Here is a 27,254-nt window from a genome sequence, read left to right on the forward strand (position 1 = left end):
TGGAGCACAGAGGATTTTTAAGGCAGTGAAAATACTCTTCATGATATTATAATGATGGATACAGGTCATTATACGTTTGTCCAAACCCACAGAATGTATAACACCAAGAGTGAAACCTAAGATGAACTATGATCTCTATGTGACCATGATACATCAATGTAGGCTTATCCTTAGAATTTATACAATTCTTGTGGTGATGTTGATAATGAGCAAAGCATGTGTGGGGGACAGGAGGTATATGGGAAATCTCTGTACTTCCCTCTCAATTTTGTTGTAAACCAAAAAGTGCTGTTGAAAAATATTGAGTTTTTTTTAAAGTCATTAAGGAAACAAAAATGTTATACATGAAATATCCATTTAACATAAAAGAAAGTAGTAAAGGAACCCAAAGAAAATAAATAAAGAAAGAAACAAACAAGCAAATAAGACATAGAAAACAAAAAGCAAAATGTCAGAAGTCTAGTTGTAATAATAATATCGTTAAATGTAAAATGACTAAATAGTACAATCCAAATGAATATAAAAATAAGAACCAATACTTTGTTGGTTCTAAAAAAACATTCTAGATTCTAAGATACAAATAGTGTGAAATCAACAAGATGGAAAAGGATGTATTATGCAAACAGCACTATAAGAAATTGGAATAGCTACAGTTATATTAGACAAAATACTTCTTTAAATTGTTACTAGAACCAAGAATGTGATCTATTCTGGAGAATGTTCCATGTTCACTAGAGAAGAATGTGTATTCTGTTGCTTTGGGATGAAATGTTCTGAATATATCTGTGATGTCCATCTGGTCCAGTGGGTCATTTAAGGCCTTTTTTCCTTGTTGATCTTTTGCTTGGATGATCTGTCCATTTCAGTGAGGGGAGTGTTAAAGTCCCCTACTATTATTGTATTATTGTCGATGTGTTTCTTTGATTTTGTTTTTAATTGGTTTATATAGTTGGCTGCTCCCACGTTAGGGGCATAGATATTTAAAATTATTAGATCTTCTTGTTGGACAGATCCTTTGAGTATGATACAGTGTCCTACCTCATCTCTTATTATAGTCTTTGGCTTAAAATCTAATTGATCTAAGGATTGCCACTCTTGCTTTCTTTTGATGTCCATTAGCATGGTAAATTCTTTTCCACCCCCTCACTTTAAATCTGGAGGTGCCTTCTGGTTTAAGATGAGTTTCCTGTAGGCAACATATAGATGGGTTTTGTTTTTTTATCCATTCTGATACCCTGTGTCTTTTGATTGGGGCATTTAGCCCATTAACATTCAGGGAAAGTATTGAGAGATATGAATTTAGTGCCATTGTATTGACTGTAAGGTGACTGTTATTGTATATTGTCTTTGTTTCTTTCTGATCTACTACTTTTAGGGTCTCTCTTTGCTTAGAGGACCCCTTTCAATATTTCCTGTAGAGCTGGTTTGGTGTTTGCAAATTCTTTCAGTTTTTGTTTGTCCTGGAAGCTTTTTATCTCTCCTTCTATTTTCAATGATAGCCTAGCTGGATATAGTATTCTTGGCTGCATGTTTTTCTCGTTTAGTACTCTGAATGTATCATGACAGCTCTTTCTGGCCTGCCAGGTCTCTGTGGATAAGTCTGCTGCCAATCTAATATTTTTACCATTGTATGTTACAGACTTCTTTTCCCGGGCTGTTTTCAGGATTTTCTTTTTGTCAATAAGGCTTGTAAATTTTACTATTAGGTGACGGGGTGTGGACCTATTCTTATTGATTTTGAGAGGGGTTCTCTGAACCTCCTGGATTTTGATGCTTGTTCCCTTTGCCATATTGGAGAAATTCTCTCCCATAATTCTCTCCAATATACCTTCTGCTCCCCTCTCTGTTTCCTCTTCTTCTGGAATCCCAATTATTCTAATGTTGTTTCATCTTATGGTGTCACTTATCTCTCAAATTCTCCCCTCATGGTCCAGTAGCTGTTTGTCCCTCTTTTGCTCAGCTTCTTTATTCTCTGTCATTTGATTTTCTATATCGCTAATTCTCTCTTCTGCCTCATTTATTCTAGCAGTGAGAGCCTCCATTTTTTATTGCACCTCATTAATAGCTTTTTTGACTTCAACTTCTTGGTCTTAAATCAGGTCTCAACCGTAATCAAAAGGTTGGAATCATCCCCTGCATATTTTCAGATCACAATGCTCTGAAGCTAGAACTCAATCACAAGAGGAAATTTGGAAAGAACCCAAATACATGGAGACTAAACAGCATCCTTCTAAAGAATGAATGGGTCAACCAGGAAATTAAAGAAGAATTGAAAAAATTCATGGAAACAAATGATAATGAAAACACAATGGTTCAAAATCTGTGGGACACAACAAAGGCAGTCCTGAGAGGAAAATATATAGCGGTACAAGCCTTTCTTAAGAAACAAGAAAAGTCTCAGGTACACAACCTAACCCTACACCTAAAGGAGCTGGAGAAAGAACAAGAAAGAAACCCTAAACCCAGCAGGAGAAGAGAAATCATAAAGATTAGAGCAGAAATCAATGAAATAGAAACCAGAAAAAAACAATAGAATAAATCAACGAAACTAGGAGCTGGTTCTTTGAAAGAATGAAAAAAATTGATAAACCCCTGGCCAGACTTATCAAAAAGAAAAAAGAAAGGACCCAAATAAATAAAATCATGAATGAAAGAGGAGAGATCATAACTAATACCAAAGAAATACAGACCATTATAAGAACATACTATGAGCAACTCTACGCCAACAAATTTGACAATCTGGAAGAAATGGATGCATTCCTAGAGACATATAAACTACCACAACTGAACCAGGAAGAAATAGAAAGCCCGAACAGACCCATAACCAGTAAGGAGATTGAAACAGTCATCAAAAATCTCCAAAGAAAAAAAAGCCCAGGGACAGGTGGATTCCTGGGGGAATTCTACCAAACATTCAAAGAAGAACTAATTCCTATTCTCCTGAAACTGTTCCAAAAAATAGAAATGGAAGGAAAACTTCCAAACTCATTTTATGAGGCCAGCATCACCTTGATCCCCAAACCAGACAAGGATCCCATCAAAAAAGAGAACTACAGACCAATATCCTTGATGAACACAGATGCAAAAATTCTCACCAAAATACTAGCCAATAGGATTCAACAGTACATTAAAAGGATTATACACCACGACCAGTGGGATTTATTCCAGGGCTGCAAGGTTGGTTCAACATCCGCAAATCAATCAATGTGATACATATTAATAAAAGAAAGAACAAGAACTACATGATACTCTCAATAGATGCTGAAAAAGCATTTGACAAATTATCCCTTCCTGATCAAAACTCTTCAAAGTGTAGGGATAGAGGGCACATACCTCAATATTATCAAAGTCATCTATGAAAAACCCACCGTAAATATTCTCAATGGAGAAAAACTGAAAGCTTTTCCGCTAAGGTCAGGAACACGGCAGGGATGTCCATTATCACCACTGCTATTCAACATAGTACTAGAAGTCCTAGCCTCAGCAATCAGACAACAAAAGGAAATTAAAGGCATCCAAATTGGCAAAGAAGAAGTCAAACTATCACTCTTTGCAGATGATATGATACTATATGTGGAAAACCCAAAAGACTCCACTCCAAAACTGCTAGAACTTGTACAGGAATTCAGTAAAGTGTCAGGGTATAAAATCAATGCACAGAAATCAGTTGCATTTCTCTACACCAACAACAAGACAGAAGAAAGAGAAATTAAGGAGTCCATCCCATTTACAATTGCACCCAGAACTATAAGATACCTAGGAATAAACCTAACCAAAGAGACTAAAAATCTCTACACAGGAAACTATAAAGTACTCATGAAAGAAATTGAGGAAGACACAAAGAAATGGAAAAATGTTCCATGCTCCTTGATTGGAAGAATAAATATTGTGAAAATGTCTATGCTACCTAAAGCAATCTACACATTTAATGCAATTCCTATTAAAGTACCATCCATTTTTTTCAAAGAAATGGAACAAATAATCTTAAAATTTATATGGAACCAGAAAAGACCTCAAATAGCCAAAGGAATATTGAAAAAGAAAGCCAAGGTTGGTGGCATCACAATTCCGGACTTCAAGCTCTATGACAAAGCTGTCATCATCAAGACAGCACGGTACTGGCACAAAAACAGACACATAGATCAATGGAACAGAATAGAGAGTCCAGAAATAGACCCTCAACTCTATGGTCAACTAATCTTCGACAAAGCAGGAAAGAATGTCCAATGGAAAAAGCCTCTTCAATAAATGGTTTTGGGAAAATTGGACAGCCACATGCAGAAAAATGAAATTCGACCATTTCCTTACAACCACACATGAAAATAGACTCAAAATGGATGAAGGACCTCAATGTGAGAAAGGAATCCATCAACATCCTTGAGAAGAACACAGGCAGCAACCTCTTCGACCTCAGCCGCAGCAACATCTTCCTAGGAACATCGCCAAAAGCAACGGAAGCAAGGGCAAAAATGAACTATTTGGATTTCATCAAGATCAAAACCTTTTGCACAGCAAAGGAAACAGTTAACAAAACCAAAAGACAACTGACAGAATGGGAGAAGATATTTGCAAACGACATATCAGATAAAGGGATAGTGTCCAAAATCTATAAAGAACTTAGCCAACTCAACACCCAAAGAACAAATAATCCAATCAACAAATGGGCAGAAGACATGAACAGACATTTCTGCAAAGAAGACATCCAGATGGCCAACAGACACATGAAAAAGTGCTCCATATCACTCGGCATCAGGGAAATACAAATCAAAACCACAATGAGATATCACCTCACCAGTCAGAATGGCTAAAATTAACAAGTCAGGAAATGATAGATGCTGGCGAGGATGGGGAGAAAGGGGAACCCTCCTACACTGTTGGTGGGAATGCAAGCTGATGCAACCACTCTGGAAAACAGCATGGAGGTTCCTCAAAATGTTGAAAATAGAGCTACCCCATGACCCAGCAACAGCACTACTGGGTATATACCCTAAAGATACAAACGTGGTGATCCGAAGGGGCACATGCACCCGAATGTTTATAGCAGCAATGTCTACAATAGCCAAACTATGGAAAGAACCTAGATGTCCATGAACAGATGAATGGATCAAGAAGATGTGGTATATATACACAATGGAATACTATGCAGCCATCAAAAGAAATGAAATCTTGCCATTTGCGACGACATGGATGGAACTAGAAGGTATCATGCCTAGCGAAATAAGTCAATCAGAGAAAGACAACTACCATATGATCTCCCTAATATGAGGGAGTGGAGATGCAACATGGGGGGTTAAGGGGGTAGGAGAAGATTTAATGAAACAAGATGGGATTGGGAGGGAGACAAACCATAAGTGACTCTTAATCTCACAAAACAAACTGAGGGTTGCTGGTGGGGGGGTTGGGAGGGGGGGTCGGGTTATGGACATTGGGGAGGGTATGTGCTATGGTGAGTGCTATGAAGTATGTAAACCTGGCGATTCACAGACCTGTACCCCTGGGGATAAAAAATACATTATATGTTTATAAAAAATAAAAAATAAAAACAATCCATTTCTGATAAAAAAAAATGTTACTAGAGATTAAGAGGAGTATTTCATAATTATAAAGAGTCAATATACTGGCAAATGCAGTAACTATAAATATTAACACAGCCCAAATTACATTAGGAGCAAAACTAATGTAATTGAAAGAAGTAATAGATAATTCAATATATCATACTTTGCTTCAATTCTCTACTTTCAATAATGGATAGAACAACTAGACAACAACTGACAGGGAAACAGAGAACTTGACCAACACTATAAAATGACAAGACTTAATAGACTTCTATAGAACACTCCACCAAACAACAGCAGAATATGTATTTTTCTTAGATGCACATAAAACATGCTAGAATAATATGATGTGCTATAAAACAAGCCTTGATAGATGTAAAAGGATTAAAATCATATAAAATGTGTTCTTCAATTATAATAGAATTATATTAGAAATCAATAACAAAGAAATGTGATAAATTCACAAATATGTGGAAAATAAGTAATGCACTTCTAAATAAACAATGGGTAAAAAAAGAAATCACTCAGAAATTTTTCACCCATACACACATATTTATAGAAGCATTATTAAAACCAGCCAAAGTGAAAACAATCTTAATACCTTACTGAACCTTGTTATTATTAATTGATGATGGGAGGAACAAAATATGCCTATGCAATAAAATATTATTCATTAATAGAAAGAATGAAATATTTATACCTGCTATTATATAAATGAACCTTAAAAATTATGTTAGGTAATAGAAGCCAGTCACAAAAATGCACATATTCTGGTTCCATTTACATGCAAAGTCCAGGACAGGCAAATCATAAGAGATGTAAATTAGATTACTGGTTGCCTACTGCCCAAAGTGGGAGGTTGTAGGAATGAATAGTGACTGCTAATAGATATTTGTCTTTTGGGGGGATGATGAAAATGTTTTCAATCTAGGGGCGCCTGGGTGCTCATCTAGTTAAGTGTTCAAATCTTGATTTCAGCTCAGGTCCTGATCTCAGGGTTTTGATATGGAGTCCCACAGTGGGCTCCCCATTCAATGGGGAGTCTGCTTCCCCTGTCACTCTCCCTCTGTCCCTCCCTCTCTCTCTCAAATAAATAAATAAATCTTAAAAAAAAAAAAAAAAGAAAGAAAGAAAAGAAAATGTTATTAAACTAAATCATGGAAGCAGAATGTCCTGAATATTTAAGAACCATTGAGGGGCACTTGGGTAGTTCAGTCAGTTCAGCTTCTGTTTTCAGCTCAGGTCATGATCCCAGTGTCCTGAGTAGGGGGTCCCTGCTCAGCAGTGAGTCTGCTTCTCCCTCATCCTCTGCCCTCCCCCTTCTCAAGCTCTCTCTCTGACTCACTCTCTGTCTTTCAAATCCATAAAAACAAACAAACAAAAATAAAAACCACTGAACTGTATACTTTAATTGAATGAATTTTGAGTATATGAATTATATCTCAATAAAGATTTTTTTTAAAGTAAACTAAAAATATTTTCAGGTTTACAAATGCTGAAAAACTCATCATAGCAGACTCATACTGAAAGAAAAGTCAGAGGAAGTCCTTTATGTAGAAGGAAAATGATGAAATGTAGAAATATGTATCCACACACACACATTTATAACTATGTATAGACTGGTATAAAATCACCTGAAGGTAGACTGTGATAAGTTAAAAATTATACTACAAACTTTTAAAGCAACCACTAAAATAGCAAGATAAGGGTTAATAGACAATAACAAAGGAAATTAAAGAGAATCATAAAAAGAGGGGAAAAGGAACAACAGACAGAATCTGTATAAAATCAATAAAAAGGTGACAGACTTAAATCTAATCACATTAATTACAATAAATGTAAATGGTCTAAAGACTCCAATTAGAATGCAGAGATTGATAGACTGAATGTTAGGAGAGCAAAACCAACCTGTATGGTGTCTACAAGAAGCACATTTTAAACCTAATGACGAATATAGGTTATTAGTAAAAGAATGGGAAGACCTGTACTATACTAAAACTAGGCAAAAGAAAGCTGGAGTGTTTAATTTAACATCAAAGTAGATTTCACAAAAAAGAATATTGCAGGTATAAGGTTATTCATTATCTAATGATGATGTGGTCAATTGATCAAAAGGACAAAAAAATCCGAAATGCTTCTACCCTTATAATGGTTTCTAAATTTCTGAATCAAACACTGATAGAACTATAAAGAGAAATAGACAGAACTGTAGCTATTGCCAGAGATTTCAATACCCTACCCTCAATAATTGATAAAAATAGGTTTTTAAAAACCACTGAGTAATAAATAAGCCATGAGGATGAAAAGTAAAGCATGGGGAAGATAGTCAATAATATTCTAATGTCATATGGTGACACATGGTAACTCTGCTTATTGTGGTAAGCACACTATACTACATCGTACACCTGAAACTAATATAACACATGTTAACTGTACTTCAATAACAAAAAAAAAATAGTAAATCAGCAAGTAGATCTCTATAAAAATATGAACTGGGGCACCTGGGTGGCTTAATTGTTAGATGTCTGCCTTCAGTTCAGATCATGGTTCCAGGGTCCTGAGATCAAGCCCTGTGTCAGGTTCCCTGCTCAATGGGGAGCCTGTTTCTCCCTCTCCTCCTCACTCATGCTATCTCTCACGATTTTTGTCTCTCTCTTTCAAATAAATAAATAAAATCTTAAAAAAGAAATATAAACTAACTTCACCTAATCTAATTACACAACACCTCAAATAGCAGAATACACATTCTTTCCAAGTGCACACAAATATAGATCATTCTGGCCCATGAAACAAGTCTCAGTAAATTTAAAAGGATCCAAGTTATACAGAGTGTATTCATTAACCATAGTGGATTTTAATTAGAAATCAAAAACAGAAAAATAACTGGAAAAATGTCAAATATTTGGAAAATGAATGCCACATATCTAAATGAACACCATGCATGCGTGAAAGAAATAAAAAAGGAAATTAGTATTTTTTTTAATTGAATGTAAATGAAATCAAAATACTGATATCTGTGTAATGTCACTATAGTATTGCTTAGGAGGAATTTATAGCATTATACACTAAAATTAGATAAGAAGGTCTCAAATCTGCAAGTTCATCTTCCACTTTAAGGAACTAAAAATAAAGCAAATTAAATTCAAAGCAAGCCTAAGAATGGTAATAATACAGATCTAAGTGAAAATCAGTGAACTAGAAAACAGAAAAATAATATTCCATAGTATGTCTTGGGGTCAGGCCTGATCTCTGTATTTTAAAGAGCTCCCAAGGTAATTCTGATATAATTCATAAACCGTTGGACAGATTTCCTTTAAAATCTCTTCAAACCATGATATTCTATGAAACTATGATTATCCCATCTGCATTTGTCCCTCAAATGTGAATTAGTAGGATAACAACCTAATCAGTATGGGCACAGTAATACTTTATAAAAGGATCTATAAGATATTTTGGATCAAGATGTTAATTACATACTGATGAAATGCCAACAGCTGAACAGAAATCTCGATCTAAGACAAAGCTTTTATGATAGTGGAGCTGCCTGAGAGTTCTACTTCACGACTCACAAACCAGGCTGAAACAGTAGCCAAAACGGGTGTAGGTCTAGGAATACAGTGGGGAGGAAGGCAGATGACACATTCTGTCCTCTCTCTATGGGTCAGGTGTTATAATCTACAATTCTTACAACAAGATTTGGACATAGTTTTAATTATCCCATTTAGAGATGGAAGCCTACAGGCCAGTGAGGTTGTATCTCTAAGTGAATCTGCTGGCAACTGGTGGAGGAACCCATTATTTGAGTCCAGCTCTTTTCTCACTCAAACCTTCTCTAAGCCATATGAAGCTATTTTGCTCAATTCCTGCAGTGGTAATGAATAAACATAAGAAACAGATCACTTGTTATTCTATAAACTAAATTGCATATTCAAATCAAGTCCAGTCATTAGATTATTCCTAGGGACATGTGATCAGAGTTATTTACCAAATTACAGTTAAAAAATATACTTGTGCATTGAGATCTCATTATATGTCTCCTACAAGAAAAATATAGCCTAGTAAAAAAATATTTTTTAAAGAACCAAACTACAGGCATATGCTCTCATACAACCTTGCCTTATGCAGAATTCTGCCTTAGGTAGAGTGCCATGGTGAAATCCTAAATGTTAAGGTATATGTGTGAAAAATGTCCAAAATGGTAGGGATTACGTGGGGAAGGGTCACTTACCAACATGTGTTGAGCTGAGGTAATGGGTCTTAACCCAGCATCCTCTGGATGCCTAATTACTCTCCCACAGAGATGACAGGTATAATTTCTCCACAAAATCTGTTCTCCACCTCCCTATGCATTTGAATTAACTTTGTGAGAAAATCAGTTAACTAAGTCTACAGTAATAGCTTTTGCTTTGAGCACAGCAATTAAGAATGTCTGTTTCCTCTCCTCCTACATCTGTTCTGAGAATGGAGTGAATATATTTGAATTATTTTCTGGATATACAGTAATTGTTGGGAAACGACAACTCACCCGTCTGGATAGTAGGCTGTGGTTTTAGATGAAGACTAACCAAGCTAACCCAAATGTACAGTCGAGACAGTCATCTGATGTGCATTAAGACAGGAATAGACAGTTAGAAATGTAATCTGAAAATCAGTACCCAGCTGAGGCACTTAGATTGTGATCCATCAAGTTGCTATGCTTTAGCGACCCCAAAATCAACAAAATCAACAAATCAACAATCTCTTCCTCTGGCATACAAGCACCCACCTTCAATACTTGTATTTCGTTCCTTCAGATTAAAACCTTATGTCTCTTATTTTCTTCTTAGAAACATAAAAACCATCAGGATGAGGGACAATTGTATATATCCATTATACATCATATCTTGATACATTTGATTATTTGTACAGTCCTTCACACATTTCAAAATTCTCTCAAATTCTGTGATCCAGCCTAAACTCTCAAAGTCCTATGGCAGGTCCTGGCAGAAGTTGTCACATTTACATACACCAGGAACCAGCCCAGAAACACAGGAGGGTTTTCTTTGCTTTTCTACTGGCTAATCAGGGCCCCTCTCAGAGACATCACATCTGCGACCAACAGTCTTTAGGCACTCTTTTTATAGTTCTTAGATTACTCAGTCATCTTCATAATTTTGCACTGAAAGATATTAAAGAACAACATGATAAGGTGTGGTTTAAAAATTATACTTCAAAGCCCGCTTGGTATGTCTTTTAGTTGTTTAACATACATTATCTGCCACAAAACTAACTCCTGAACTATCTGGGGTCATATTCCCACTACTTAGTCATTGTCCTTCCCCCCTTCCACATCTAGGAATGTGACCCTGGAATGGGCAGGAGCTCCTCTTAGCAAGAAATTGGTCCTATCACTTCAGTACTCTTGAATCAGCGTCCAGTAGCCATGTCCAGCTCTGGAAAGTGTGAAGAAAAGAAGCCCAAGTGGCCTCTCATCCAGTGGGGGTATTCCCCACTGAGAAGGAGTCTGGGGTTCCTCCGTCTTTTGCCAGCAAGTTACAGCAGTGCAAAGCTCACCTTCTCACTCATGCAAACAGCTTCTTCTCATATTGGATGCTCGTCACTCCACATTAATAGAAATTTTAACTAAACTGGGAAAATAAGCTTTAGAAAAAGCCTGGAAAAGAAGTCCAGATAGGCAAATGCCTGAAGAAGAGGAATAGAAAAATTAATCCCTCTTGTCATGGACATAGCCAAGAAAAGATTATTCAGATGTTCTGCCTTAATTAAAAGGGTCCATGAGTCATTTCTATGCATTGTGCCTGTATTCAGTGTTCATTCACCTTTAAAACCCAACACATAACCTTTTATTTTTCCCAGTACTGACTGTATTTGGTATAGACTATCCAGATTACAGTCAGGGAATTTGTATTCTGAAATACTCTATTTTCAGGAGACTGGTTCAAATTTCTTCAAACCCTGAAGGGAGAGAAATTCACTCAGGTTCATTTCCTTTCCTTTTCACAATTCTCTTTTTAGAAGGTTTATCTTCCTCTGGCCTTTTCGAGTTCACATGACAAGATCTGTTCCTGAGATAAATGATACCCTGAATAACCCTGAACTAGTAAAGGACATAGCTGAAGTATTACTTAGAATGATGGATAGTTAAAGACAGGGAACTAAAACAGATACATCCATAATTTAAAAGATAGTTGAAGAGTGATAATAGCTGGAAAATAATGAGTATTTTTAAAACACAATGATCACAATTTGTATTATGAAAATTACGTAGAAAATTACATGTGGATATGTTACTTCTGTGCAACATAAATGAGTCTGTTCGATTCCATCTATTTATTGTGGACAATAACAGTGATGAGCCATTTTATTTATTTCCTGATGTTGGATCTTTGTGGATGCAGTTGGACTACGTATGTTGGGATATGCCAATGTACCCTGATGCATCTATAGTTAGGAACTGGGAACTGTGTCCTGGGGTGGGGGGAAAGAAGATCAATTCCCAGATGCAGAACTGTGGACAGTACACAAAAATGTTGCAGAAGCTATTTCATGGCTGCACCACATTATGCTATCTTCAAGAGAGTTCTTCAAAATGTACTATTCCTATTGTACAGATGAGAAAGTGATGCTAGAAGAAACTCAGAGAAGACACTTGATCCGCCCTGGCAGGGAGGTGAGAGTGGGGGCAGATCATGGAAGAAGGCTTCCAACAGGAAGTAACTTCAAGACTTGAAGAAACGTAGGAAAGAGCTCAGTGCAAAAAAGGGAGAAGTGTGTTAAGAGAACCACATGCTGGAATGAGAGAACAGTAAAAGCAAGCATCCAAATAAGGAAAGCAGAAGGTTTTTGTGTCCCCAAAGGGTATAACATGTGAGATGTGGAGTGTGAGGAAGTGAAAGCAGAGAAGTAAGCAAGGGCCAGGTAGCGGCTTCCTGCTTTAGGTCATTCTAAGGGCTTGGATTTTATCCTAGAATTAAAATGGAGTTTTCAAGGAATTTAAACTAAGGAGTGCCTTAAACAGGCTTGCCTTACTGAAAAGTAGGAATCTGAATATCCCAATATAGACTCCTACATGCTTGTCATCAGGGACCCTCCCCTCTACTCTCCCCTTCAGAAAAACCCAAGCATCTACTTTCCTCCCCACACATCCATGGCCCAGGGCTTGGCACAGAGTGAAAGCACAGCAAACAGAGGCTGACTGAGAGAGGGAGGGAGAGGGTAGAAGAAGTGAGCAAATAAACTGGTAATTGCAGTAAACTAGTGGTAAATCCTTGTATGGCACTATGCTATGTAATATAGGTTGATTGTGCCTTGAGGAAGAGGCATAATGGTTGTAACAAATAGGTTGCAAGTGAAAAAAGTCATAAAAAAAGAAAAGAAATTCAGGTTTTTATAGGAAATTGTCCTTTAAAGCAGAGCCCTTCTAAACCATGAAAGAAAATGGTGTATAATTCAGTATCTTTGACCAGGAGAGTTGCCTTGGGGCAGTAATTCTGACAGAGGATCAGTGAGTTGCTGGATTCTGTCACTCAGACATTATTTAGCATTTAAATGAGAGAGGAAGAGGCATCCTAAAATGCACCAGTGATCCTGCAGACTTTCATCAGGTCACTCTGCTGCCCCAGGGATCATGACAAAGTGCTTGGTGGACCTTTAAAGTTATGAAACAAAAGAGGAGCATCCTGCTTTATGGATTTATATTTAGTTGTTTTATAATCACTTTCAAAAACCACAGAGCCCTTCTGATGACATGAGGTTTTAGAAGAGTTGCCATTTTAAAAAGTATTCTTTCTTAGTGTGTATTACACTGTTTCACAGAAAATTCACAATTCTTATGTACACAGTAGAAAAATAAAACCCCTAGTACCGTGAATTCTGCTTGCCTGTTGTATATGACAAAGCCTTAGTACATCCCCTTCTGAGGTTTTGTTGTGTGTGTGCCTGACATTTTCTACAACCAGCACAGTGGCTAAATGATTCAGCTATCCTCAGAGCCCTGGGTGGGAAGCTGAGCTCACCCACTTTCTAACCATGTCCAATTTTCCACCACAGAGGAAAACGTGGTACTGAATAATACCATAGATGGAAAGTGTAGTGCTATAGTATAGCACAAGATAAGTAAAGGACTAAACTTACCCAGAAAGGCAGGGAACAAGTCTTAGTTATTGTTCCTGTAAGGTCAAGCACAGTGTCTGATAATTAATGAAGAAATTGACAACATTTTCTCAATCTTCTCTTTCTATATAAAGATAGAACTGTTGCACACTCTTTACACTAGATAGACCCTTCATATAATTATGAAGGGGGAAAGGTGGTGACAATTAAATTTATGAGCCTTGTGAAATGGTCATTTAGATGTACTGCTTACTGAATAACTATTTTAAAACTGGAAGGAAGTTTACAAGTAATTTGGTCCCCTTTCTTTACTGTATGGAAAAGACAACAGAATCATGTAATGATGACTTGACTGCTCCAGTAATGCCAAGGATATGCATCTCTAAGCCCTCTGCTCACTATACCGCAAGGGTTTTGGTGTTCTATGCCTACTGGAACCAAGGTAGTACTATGTCCTGCTACTGATAAATTGGACACCTGAGCCTCAAAGTTGGAAAAACACAGGAATAAAGTGGACAGGGTAGTATGTGAGCTGGCAAGCTGCTGGGCTCTAAATGAAACTGAGGCCCATGGAGAAGAAATAAACTAAAGCTTGGGTTCATCCTATGAACAATATGTCTGCCACAACCCCATGGTCTCTGATCATCATCATGAATATGGCACAGGCCCATACAAATAACTGTATGCAGTTCTCTCCTGGTCTAACACACCACTCTTGTCTTGGTCTTACATCAGAATCTACTTTTTAATCTATCTCTTATTAACTTGTCAAAACAACTGATAGAAAAACCAAACAGAAAATCAGCAAAGATATAGAAGAATGCAATAATACCATCAAACAACAGGATCCAATCCATTCAATAACAAATAGAACATACATTCTTTTCAAGTTTCCATGGAACATTCACCAAAATAAACCATAGTCTGGGTCATAAATCAAAGACTGACAAATTCAAATGAATTTAACTCATATAGACTATATTCTCTGATTACAATAGGATCAAACTAGAAATCAGTAACAGATAACAGGAAAATTTCCAAACATCTGGAAAAGAAAAACATACTTCTAAATAATCTGAGTCAAGGAAAAAAATTCTCAAGGGAAATAAATGCATTGAACTTAATAAAAATGAAAGTTCAACATACCCAAATCTGTGAGAGAACAGCTAAAGCAGTGCAGAGAGGGTAATTTGAAGCACCACTGCTTACATTAGAAAATAGTCTCATGTCAGAATGAAGACACTTCAGTCCAAAACCTATGGGATACGGCAAAGGTGGTCCTAAGGGGGAAATACATAGCCATCCAAGCCTCCCTCAAAGAAATTGAAAAATCCAGAACACACCAGCTGTCTCTACATCTTAAAGAACTGGAGAATCAACAACAAATCAAACCAACTCCACACATAAGAAGGGAAATAATCAAGATTAGAGCTGAGATCAATGAGGTAGAAACCAGAGATACAGTAGAACGTATCAATGAAACTAGAAGCTGGTTTTTTGAAAGAATCAATAAGATCGAAAAACCATTGGCCACACTAATCCAAAAGAAAAGAGAGAAAGCCCAAATTAATAAAATTATGAATGAAAAGGGAGAGATCACAACTAACACCAAGGAAGTGGAAACAATCATCAGAAGTTATTATCAACAGTTATTTGCCAATAAGCTAAGCAACCTAGATGAAATGGATGCATTCCTGGAAAACTATAAACTCCCAAAATTGAACTAAGAAGAAATTGACAACCTGAATAGACCGATATCTAGTAACGAGATTGAAGCAGTGATCAAAAACCTCCCAAATAACAAGAGCCCAGGACCTGATGGATTCCCTGGGGAATTCTACCAAACTTTCAAAGAAGAAATAACACCTATTCTCCTGAAGCTGTTCAAAAAATTGAAGCAGAAGGAAAATTTCCAGACTCTCTATGAAGCCAGCATTACCTTGATCCCCAAACCAGGCAAAGACCCTAACCAAAAAGGAAAATTTCAGACCAATATCACTGATGAATATGGATGCTAAGATTCTGAACAAGATCCTAGCAAACAGGATCCAACAGCACATTAAAAAGATTATCCACCATGACCAGATGGGATTCATTCCTGGGCTACAAAGATGGTTCAACATTCGCAAATCAATCAATGTGATAGAACAAATTAATATGAGAAGAGAGAAGAACCACATGGTCCTCTCAATTGATGCAGAAAAAGCATTTGACAAAATCCAGCATCCGTTCCTGATTAAAACACTTCAAAGTATAGGGATAGAGGGAACATTCCTGAACTTCATAAAACTATCTATGAAAGACCCATAGCAAATATCATCCTCAATGGGAAAAAGCTTGCAGCCTTCCCGTTTAGATCAGCAACATGACAAGGATGCCCACTCTCACCACTCTTGTTCAACATAGTATTAGAAGTCCTAGCAACAGCAATCAGACAACAAAGAGAAATAAAAGGTCTCCAAATTGGCAATGAAGAAGTCAAACTCTCTCTCTTCGCAGATGACATGATTTTTTATATGGAAAACCCAAAGACTCCACCCCCAAACTACTAGAACTCATACAACAATTCAGCAACGTGGCACGATACAAAGTCAATGTACAGAAATCAGTGGCTTTCTTATACACTAACAATGAAAATACAGAAAGGGAAATTAGAGAATCAATTCCATTTACTATAGCACCAAGTACCATAAGATACCTGGGAATAAACCTAACCAAAGAGGTAAAGGATCTGTACTTGAGGAACTACAGAACACTCATGAAAGAAATTGAAGAAGACACAAAAAGATGGAAGACCATTCCATGCTCTTGGATCGGAAGAATAAACATTGTTAAAATGTCTATATATTGCTTAGAGCAATCTATACTTTTAATGCCATTCTGATCAAAATTCCACTGGTATTTTTCAAAGAGCTGGAGCAAATAATCCAAAAATTTGTATGGAATCAGAAGAGACCCTGAATCACGAAGGAAATGTTGAAAAACAAAAATAAAACTGGTGGCATCACGTTACCTGATTTCAAGCTTTACTACAAAGCTGTGATCACCAAGACAGCATGGTACTGGCATAAAAACAGACACATAGACCAGTGGAACAGAGGAAAGAGCCCAGATATGGACCCTCAATTCTATGGTCAAATAATCTTCGACAAAACAGGAAAAAAATATACAGTGGAACAAAGTCTCTTCAATAAATGGTGCTGGGAAAACTGGACAGCTAGCTATATGCAGAAGAATGAAACTTGACCATTCTCTTACACCATACACAAAGATAAACTCAAAATGGATAAAAGACCTCAATGTGAGACAGGAATCCATCAGAATCCTAGTGGAGAAGATAGGCAATAACCTCTTCAATATCAGCCACAGCAACTTCTTTCAAGATATGTCTCCAAAGGCAAAGGAAACAAAAGTGAAAATGAACTTTTGGGACTTCATCAAAATCAAAAGCTTCTGCACAGCAAAGGAAACAGTCAAGAAAACAAAGAGGCAACCCACGGAATGGGAGAAGATATTTGCAAATGACAGTACAGACAAAAGGTTGATATCCAGGATCTATAAAGAACTCCTCAAACTCAACACACACAAAACAGACAATCATAAAAAAATGGGCAGAAGATATGAACAGACACTTCTCCAATGAAGACATACAAATGGCTATCAGACACATGAAAAAATGTTCATCATCACCAGTCATCAGGGAGATTCAAATTAAAACTACATTGAGATATCACTTTATACCATTTAAAATGGCCAAAATTAGCAAGACAGGAAACAACACGTGTTGGAGGGGATGTGGAGAAAGGGGAACCCTCTTACTCTGTTGGTGGGAATGCAAGTTGGTGCAGCCACTTTGGAGAACAGTGTGGAGATTCCTCAAGAAATTAAAAATAGAGCTTCCCTATGACCCTGCAATTGCACTCCTGGGTATTTACCCCAAAGATACAGATGTAGTGAAAAGAAGGGCCATCTGTACCCCAATGTTTATAGCAGCAATGGCCACGGTCGCCAAACTGTGGAAAGAACCAAGATGCCCTTCAACGGACGAATGGATAAGGAAGATGTGGTCCATATACACTATGAAGTACTACGCATCCATCAGAAAGGATGAATACCCAACTTTTGTAGCAACATGGACGGGACTGGAAGAGATTATGCTGAGTGAAATAAGTCAAGCAGAGAGAGTCAATTATCATATGGTTTCACTTATTTGTGGAGCATAACAAATAGCATGGAGGACAAGGGTAGTTAGAGAGGAGAAGGGAGTTGAGGGAAATTGGAAGGGGAGGTGAACCATGTGAGACTATGGACTCTGAAAAACAATCTGAGGTTTTGAACGGGCGGGCGGTGGGAGGTTGGGGGAACCAGGTGGTGGGTTTTGGAGAGGGTGCGGATTGCATGGAGCACTGGGTGTGGTGCAAAAACAATGAATACTGTTACGCTGAAAATAAATTTAAAAATAAAAAAAAAAAAAGAAAATAGTCTCATGTCAAAAAATAAGTGCTATCTCAAAAAAGAAAAAGTTCCAAATAAACCCAAAGCAAATAGAAAAAAGCAAATAATAAAAATAAAAGTGAAGTTTAATGAAACTGAAAACAGAAAAATAATAGAGAAAAACAATGAAACAAAAAGGTAGTTCTGTGAAAGGCAAATCAAACAAACCTCTAGCAAGATGACAAAGAAAAAAGACAGATGACACAAATTACTAATATCAAAAATGAAGCCGGAGATATATTATAGGCCATAAAGATATTAAGAGGATCATAAAGGAATACCCTGAACAATTTTACACATATAAATTAACATCCTAAGAGAAATGGACGGATTTCTTAAAAAGCACTAATGATCACAACTTACCTAACATAAAATTGATAAGTTGAAGAGACTTATACCTATTAAAGAAATTAATTTGTAATGACAAAACTCCAGAAATCTCATGATCCAGAGAATATTGCAGGAGAATTTTATGAAATATTGAATTGTACACAAAATTTTGCACAATCTTTTCCAGAAAACAGAAGATAAGAGGGTACTTCCTCACTTACCTTGTGAAATTAGTATTACCTGATACCAAAACCAAACAAAGACTGTCAAAAAAAAAAAAAAAAAGGAAACAGAAACCTACAGACCAATATTCCTCATGAATAGAGAGGCAAACACCCTTAGCAAAATATTGGCAAGTAAAATTCAGCAATATATAAAAAAAGGTTTTTAAAAAGAGTATTATCAAACATATAACACTGTGAGGCTTATTCTAGGGATGGAAGACTTGTTCAATATTTGAACATCACTCAACCTAATCCACCATATTAACTGGCCAAAAAAAAAAAAAAAAGTCACATGATCTCATCTATTGATGCCTAAAATGTATTTGGCAAAATTCAACATCTGTTCATGATTAAAAGAAAAAAAAATGACTTTCAGAAAACCAGAAATAAAGGGAACTCCCTCAATTTGATAAAAAAAAATATATACATAAATACAGCTAACATTACACTTAATAGTGAAAGACCGAATGTCCTTCTTCTATGATCTGGAGCAAAGCAAGTTGTCCATTCACACCAGTACTGTTCAGTGGTGACTGGAAGTTCCAGTCAGTGAAATAAAGCAATAACATAAAATAAAAGTCATACAAATTGGGAAGCAAGAAATAAAACTTCCCATATGACATGATGGCATGTACAGAAAAATCCCAAGGAATGTATCAAAAAACAAACACATAAAACTTGCTTAAAATAGTGAGTGAGTTTCAGCAAGTCCAAGAACACAAAATCAGTACACAAAAATTAACTGTATTTCTATATATCTAGCAATGAACAAGGGAAAAGGAAATTTTAAAATACAGTACCACTTATAATCACTCCAAAACCATGAAATACTTAGGTGTAAATCTAACAAAATATATTCAGAACTTGTATACTAAAGACTATAAAATACTGGATGCAAGATATTAAAGAAGATCTAAAATGGAAAGACATATCACATTTGTGGATTTGAATACTCAACATAGTGCAGATGGCATTTTTCCCAAACTGATAGAGTCTGGGAATAGAGATACTTAAATAGAGAGACTTATCAGAAAAGATTTTCTAGATATAGATAAGATAATTCTAAAATTTAAATGGAAAATAAATGGCTTATAAGAGTTAAAATAATTTTTAAAAAGAGGAATAAAGAGGTTGAATCAATCTACCCAATTTCAAGACTCATTATGTAACTATAGTAATCAAGAAAGTGGGTATTGACACAGTGATAGACACATAGATAAATAGAACAAAATAGAGAATCCAGAAATAGCCTATGCTGGCTGAGTTTTGGCAAATGTTATAAATGGAATTCAACAAAAGATAGACTTTTCAATAAATGGTGATAGAGGAACAAGATACCCATAGCCGGGGGTGGGGGGGAGGGGGAATGGCGGGGGGGGGGGGACTCAGCTCTAAACCTCGCACACTGATTTTATATAAAGACAGATAAATGAATTAAATGTAAAACATAAAATTATAAAACTTTCAGAAGAAAACAAAGGAGAAGATCTTCAGGAACTAGGGCTTTATGAAGAGTTCTCTGTCATTACTTCAAAAGCATGTTCCAAAAAATGTTTAAAAATCAATAAATTGAATTTCATCAATATTAAAAACTTTCCCTTGGTGAAAGATCTTGTTAAAAGAATGAAAAGACAAGCTACATACTGAGAGAAAAACATTTGCAAACTACATCTGGCAAAGGAATCTTACCTAGATTATATGAAGGACTCAGTAATTCAACAGAAAAAAAAATAAACAAAGCAAAATAATCCAGTTTTTAAAGGCAACTAATATAAAGAGATATTTCAATAAAGAGGATATATTGCTAGCAAATAAGCACATAAAATAAGTTCAATATCATTAACCATCATCAGGAAAATGCAAATCAAACCAACAATGAAGCATCAACCTATTAGATTTATACCTATTAGAACAGGTAAAATATAAAAAAAAATAGTGACAATACTCATTGCTGGTGAAGATAGAGAACCTGGATCTCTCAAACATTACCGGTTTGACTAGAAAATGGTACAGACACTTTGGAAAAAAAAAAAAGTTTGACAGTTTCTTTAAAAAACTAAACATTCATCATACAACCTAGTAATCATACTACTCCAGGGCATTCATCCTAGGGAATGAAATTGTATTTCCATGCATGAAGCTGAATACAAATGCATGTAGTCATTTTATTTGTAATAAACAAAAACTGGAAGCAACAAAAATGTTTTTCAATAGGTGTTTCTTCCTGGCATGGAAGATTACTTAGCTATAAGAAAGAACTACTAGTAACACACACAACTTGAATGGATCTCCAAATCACATTGCTGAGGGAAGAAAATCCTATCTCAAATGGTCACATACTGAACGATTGCATGTATGTGGCATTCTAAAAATGACCAAAATATAGAAATAACAAATAGTGGCAGACAAGGGTTAGGAATTTTGGAGGAGGGAGGTGGGTGAGACTATGAAGAGGCAGCAGGAGGGCATCTTTATGATGATGAAACAGTTCTGTAGTTTGATTGCCATGATCCTTCCACCAAATCCACACACAATAAAATGACATGAAATCATACACACACGTTGCACCCATGCCAATTTCCTGGCTTTGCTGTCATACTACACTCATAAATTCTGTGACTCTGCACCATCTTTGCAACTTCCTGTGAATCTGTAATTATTCAAAACAAAAAACTTAAAAATATATCATCACAGTATATTTTCTATTAGAATAACAAACATCAACACTCACTTCCAATATCCGGCCTCAGCTTTTTATCATATTCTCTTAGCAATTTGTTGAGAATAAGAGTCACATCAGTGTCTTGGGATTTTGGAGCCAAGACCCACTTTTGGTTTGATGATGAATCTTCATATTCATCCTCCTCCACCTTTCTGGACCTGTAATTATGGCACAAAGCGTGAAGTATAAGTTGCAGCAGGGGCCAGGAAATGTCTTAAGCTTGGCTCATTCAAGCACCACTGACATAAATAGACAGTCCCCAATACTCACAGCCCAATCAATGCATTACCTCTAAAATGAAAACAAAACACTGTTTAGAAAGAATCCAATAGGAGGAATGCCACTGCTCTTAACATGTCATAATGTTTTCATTAAATGTCACAAAATGATTCCTCATCTATGGTAAGCTATAGGCAAAATGATAAGCAAATCAATGCCAGAAGATCAAACAGCAAGCAATCAGCCATGTTTGGTCCCACCCTGAGAACCTCTGAAAGTTCAACCTTCCAGATGTTTGTCAAATGGTGACTTTATGATGTTGTTTCCACCCCTTACTGCCAAGACCTCATTTTAGTTGAAGGTGAGAATTGCTTTTGCAGAATCGCACTCACTGAAAATAACTGAGTCTAACTTTTGTGCTTCTTAAGGAGACTGGAACCTTCATTCTAGATACATGGGGATATGATGAGGTGGTCTGCTTGGCTAGCACTCATATGTGGTGGCAAGGAACAAAGATGATGTTTGGAGAATACCCTCTGGTAATTTTACCTCTTACAACGAAAACTGACTCATTCCCTACAGAGCAGATTAATACAGACATTAAAAATTAAAAAAAACCCTTTCTAATATGTCTTAATCATTTGGACTCTTAATAAATGGGCTGAAATGAATGCTTGAGCATATCTGAGCTTGTCTCCTGTAGCAGGACAACCGCCTCTCCTGGGTGATACACACTGACAGGAGTACTTGAATAGAGAGGCCTCAAAATGACAAGCTAGTTTTCTCAGTGAGTGAGGCCAAATCAACAACACAACCATTTGGGCTTGAAAAAAGGAGAGTCTCCTTCTGCCTTAAAGCAGCATTTCCAGGTGGACTTTCACTTACTAAGGGAACAACTTGTAAAACAACAAACAACTTTGCTTTTTTCCTTATACTTTGTCAATATAAATGCCTTAATGACTTTTTTCTTCACCAAAGAGAACAAATTCTAGAATAGAAAATTGTATTGAGGTTTATTTGTCCTGATTTGGTATGAGCTCATTTCCGTTTAGCTTCCCACACAGGAGCCAAAATGTTAACATCATCCCAGGGCAGTTGTGTTCTGGGACACAAGTTTCTTTAAACTAATTTCTGGATTTGCTTAAATTCTCCATAATGAACATGAAAGAAAGGAAGAGAAAAAACTTTCAAAAAATAATTTCCTCTACTTTGTTTAAATGCTCACAATCATATAAATAATATCATAATCATGTAATTATATATATAGTATAATAGTATACACGACTTTACATAATATGTAAGTATATGCATATGTCATGTATTATATACATTATAGTATTTTTTCTTTCTCTTTTTTATTTTAATTTTTTTTCATGTTCCAAGATTCATTGTTTATGCACCACACCCAGTGCTCCATGCAATATGTGCCCTCAGTTACTACCACCAGGCTCACCCATTCCCCCACCTCCCTCCCCTCCATTTATGAGTGTTAACTAGCCTTAACCTAGACTAGGGCAGTGTCACATAGTATGGTCCTATTTTGAATATATACATATATATGAGATTTACATATACTCATATGGCAGATTGAATGTCTAGCAGATTGAATTCATTTAAGTTTTTCCTAGGCTTATCTTAAACTCTACTTCCATTTCTTGAATATTTTATTGGCTAGAAGGTTAAAATAAATTATCCACAGAAACTAGAAAATGCTATGAGTTTTTATTTGCACTGAACATTCACCATCAATAGGAACTTAAAAACTTTGGGACACAGTCAAGAAGTGATATGCTGCATTTCATTATTTGTAAAACTGAACTTTTAGAAATAACACTACAGAATATAAAATGTCACTGTAGAATATTTTATCAGAAATATTGTCAGGGATATTAATTTTATCATCTTGGAAAAAAAGAAGTAGGTTGAAGCAGGTTCTACAGGACATGGTTAGCTGGAAGCAATCACTGCAATTCATTCTGAGGCAAAACCATTTGGAGGGACTATGGACAGAGGGACAGATCACTTTGGCAGAATCATACACAACATTCTCAAGACACGTTCCAACTCCACCACAGTGCTTTCCTCTCTCTCTCCTGTCTCTCTGCCTCTTTCTCTCTCTTCCCTCTTCTCTTCCCCTCCCCTACATTTCTCTCTTATCCCTCTCCCTGTGTCCCCTCCCCCACTCCCAAAGACAGCTCACCAGCACAGGCCAGACTGTGCTCTCCATACCCTGTTATTTTCTACTGCCCCAGTGGTCATATGTACATAGATTGAGCACACTAACTCTTCATCAGTTCTCTGTATACACACAGCCTTCGTTTTTGAGAAAGACTTGGAGCTACTTCAAACGCAGGTATTATAATGAGCCTAATTCTCCCTCTAGTGGAGACCAGAGGGTTTTCCTGAAATTGCGTAAGCTTTTTAGAGGCCAAGGCAGGTGAGAGTGGGAAAGAGGAAGGAAAAGCAGCAGGGTCCTCTCTCACCCCTTCAGCAGGTAAACCAGCACCTGCAGCGCAGTGGCTGGGTTGGGGTACACAGTGGCAAAGTGTGGGCAGAGATCCTCTTGTCTCTTAGAGACCGACACTGAGTTTCTCCCAATCCTCGTCTGTCAGTTTGCTGCAGGACTTTAGGGAATGAAGTAGAAATCTCACGGTGCTAAGTGTCAGACCACCAGCCCCACAGGAAAATCCTCCCTTTCATGAAAAACAAATCTTGTCTCAGAGGACCCACTAGAATATGAATAAAACTAGAATGATCAGCTTTTCTAAATTCTAGGTGGGCTATATATAATCTTTATGAGTGTTCTGTTATCAGTAATGTTGGATCCTAAATACCATCACTGCAATTAGCTTTTCTTAAAGACAAATCAGCAATGTATTGTCATTGTCAAAGAATTGTTCAATCTTCAGATGTTATTTTCAGGTCTTACACCTTCTCTTCAACTAGAAGTACAGAGAGACAAAATCTGAATTATTTTTAAACATTAAAAGGAACTCCTAAACCTCAGAAAGCAGTTAAGTGTCTGCAAGGAATCACCAAGGTCCAGGCATGATATAGTGTGTTGTAATGCATAATGAGCTTATCCATGGGTGTCAAGAATAGGGTGCTTTTCTCTCCATGGAGTTACCAAGCCATCACCACAGAGCACAACTGTCAGAGCCTTTCCAGGGACTCTGAACACCAGAAAGGCACTCCAGAGGGCAAACGAAAACCTCTCAGCATTAATAATAGTTTTGAAAGAGGACACTGGACATCAGATTACTTTACATGTCTGTAAAACCCATTCAGAGAACAAAGACACTTACAAAGGAGAGGCATATAGCAAAGCAATTAGTTTAAAATTTGGATTTTTTTTTTTTTTGCAACAGATATGTAACCTCTATTATAAAGTCCAGGGAATGAACCAAGATACAGAACATACTAATATTACATTTGCTTTGGTGAAAAGGAAGGATGAAGAATCTCAAGAAATTGTTCATGTATTTGGGAATCCTTAGAAACCTGACTACTTCATTTAGATACTAAGATATCTTCCTACTAAGCACACATACTAATGAGGACAATAAGCAGCTTTCCTTGTAGCATTGTAGCTATAAATCTAAACTATAATTATCTAACTCTGAAATGCAGGTCACTTCATCCAGCTGGCAGCAACAGAAAAGTCATGCAGATGCAACTTCAGATCAAGATTATATATTTCAGACGTCTACATTATGCCTGGTGCTATCTGCTGGTCTTTCTGCCTCTAAACAGAGATATATCCAGGCAGAGTTGACTTCAGAAAGTGCACTTCCATAAGCTTCCCTAGCTCTCTTCTTAGACAGAAAGAAACTTGAGTTGAAAGACCCAAGGAGTACTATGCCTGGTTGAGAGAGCTGCCTGCGTTTCACCAGCTGACACGGTCTCTGGCACACTGTCTGCCTTTCACACTCTCACCTCTTAATAGGGATAAGTGGTATGGAGGAGAGAACTGGGGTTTTCTTTCTCAGGATCAAACACCCCTGTCAAAAGTGGGGAGTGAAAATGGGGGTCCCTTTATGTCTTCTAAGATTTGTTAATGTGCCTTCCTTCTTCACAAATGAATGAAAATCTAAGACCTGACGTTGCTTGCTGACACCTGCAGGGCTAACTGCCCATAGAAAGGCTCTCTAGCTCTCTGGCTTCCAGACTCAGGAAATGAACAAAGAATGTTTTGGGGAAAGGGGCATCCCAAGATTCTTGGGATGGGGGTGTTGGGGGTAATGGAGCTGTTCTGATTTCCAAAGTCTGCAGGCTATGGGCCAAAGAACTAGTCTGGGAGACAGAATTAAAGGAACCAAACCCAGAATATCCAGTTTTATTTACAGCAACACGGTTTAACTCTTCTGGTTCCACTGCCCTTCCATCCTCATGAGCCATCTTCATCCCTTCCAGGAGCGTCTCTAAGCTCCCATCAGTGGGCTCCTGTTTTAGAAGGCAGATTAAGGGTATTTGGGGTAAAATAATATCTTACAGTTACCAGGCAGAAGCTTTACTATCAATTTCAACGAGCTTGCCTTATGGGGGTAAGTGTGTATATGTTCCTGTGTGCGAAAAGTGGCTCATCTAGAAGGGGTGCATGTGTACAGTGTGTGTTTGCAGGCCCTGGCTGGGGGGGGGGATCCTTTCTGAGAAGTAGGGTTCCTTCCCTTGTTCCAATCCTCTCCCACCTGCCCCCAGCCTGGATGCTCTTTACCAGTGTGATCCAAACTAGGCAGCTAGGAAATCTTGACTTCTGGCTCCTGGGAAATTTCACAATGATGTAAATTATATAGAATGTCAGCCTGTGTGTGTGTGTGTGTGTGTGTGTGTGTGTGCGTGCGCCCCTGGAACACTTGTAGGAAGGGTGTAAATAAGAGGTAGACACCTTCGGTTCTTTATGATAGTGGTTTTCAAAACCCCTTAAAACAACCATATCCTAAAAGCTTCAGGAGAAGCCCATTAATCTGAGTCCGCACATTCGCAGTCACAGGGAAGGCTGCAGCCACCCAGCCTGGAAAGGCAGACCGCCATGTACAGGCGCAATAGGACAGGTGAGGTGCTGGCCTACTTCCCCCCTTCTCCTGATCTCGCCCAAGCGGGCTATGCAACAACCCAGCCGACGGCGGGGCGCACGGGGATTCCTTGCTGGCAGACAGCGCCCCCAGCCGCCCTCCAGAGCCCGGGGCTGCGGGGCCCCGGCGCCACTTACCGCGCGTGCAAGCCCGAGAACAGGCAGAGGAAAAGCAGCAGCTTCGGGGCCATGGTGTGGTGGGGCTTGGGGAGCGGCGTCCAGGGCCTCCAGCCGGGTGCGGCGTCCGCTGAAGCACGGGCCTCGCCTCCTCCCGCTCTCCGCTCTCTCCCTGCCTCCCGTGCCGCGGACTGCGGCGCCACACAGACTCCCGGCAGCCGCGGCCGGACAGGTGTGGGCTCCGGCTGCCCGCCGCGCCCCCGACGGCCGGCGGGTCTGCGCGCGACTCCGCGGGGCGCACGCGGGACACCCGGCCACCACGGCGCGCAGCCCCCCGCCCGCGCTCGGGCGCCGGGTCCGCGCAGCCTGGTGGCTGGAGCTGGTGGGCGCGGGCCGTCCCTGGCCCTGCA

The 27,254-nt window shown here is 37.9% G+C and overlaps 1 protein-coding gene across 2 annotated transcripts in view; it reads right to left on the reverse strand.

Annotated features, from left to right (window-relative positions):
• GABRG3 (gamma-aminobutyric acid type A receptor subunit gamma3) overlaps positions 1 to 27,020 on the reverse strand; it is a 614,083-nt gene extending 587,063 nt beyond the window's left edge. For both annotated transcript variants that reach the window (XM_032843108.1, XM_032843107.1), the window contains exons 1-2: positions 26,866 to 27,020; positions 21,447 to 21,595 (exon numbers count right to left, since the gene is read on the reverse strand). In XM_032843108.1, coding sequence (XP_032698999.1) covers positions 21,447 to 21,595; positions 26,866 to 26,918 — 202 coding nt within the window. In that variant the 5' untranslated portion in view covers positions 26,919 to 27,020. The remainder of the gene's footprint in view (positions 1 to 21,446; positions 21,596 to 26,865) is intronic.
• Between the last annotated feature and the right edge of the window lie 234 nt (positions 27,021 to 27,254).

Source organism: Lontra canadensis, unplaced genomic scaffold (assembly GCF_010015895.1).
Source record: "Lontra canadensis isolate GAN:19392208 unplaced genomic scaffold, GSC_riverotter_1.0 scaffold135, whole genome shotgun sequence".
NCBI lineage: Eukaryota > Metazoa > Chordata > Mammalia > Carnivora > Mustelidae > Lontra > Lontra canadensis.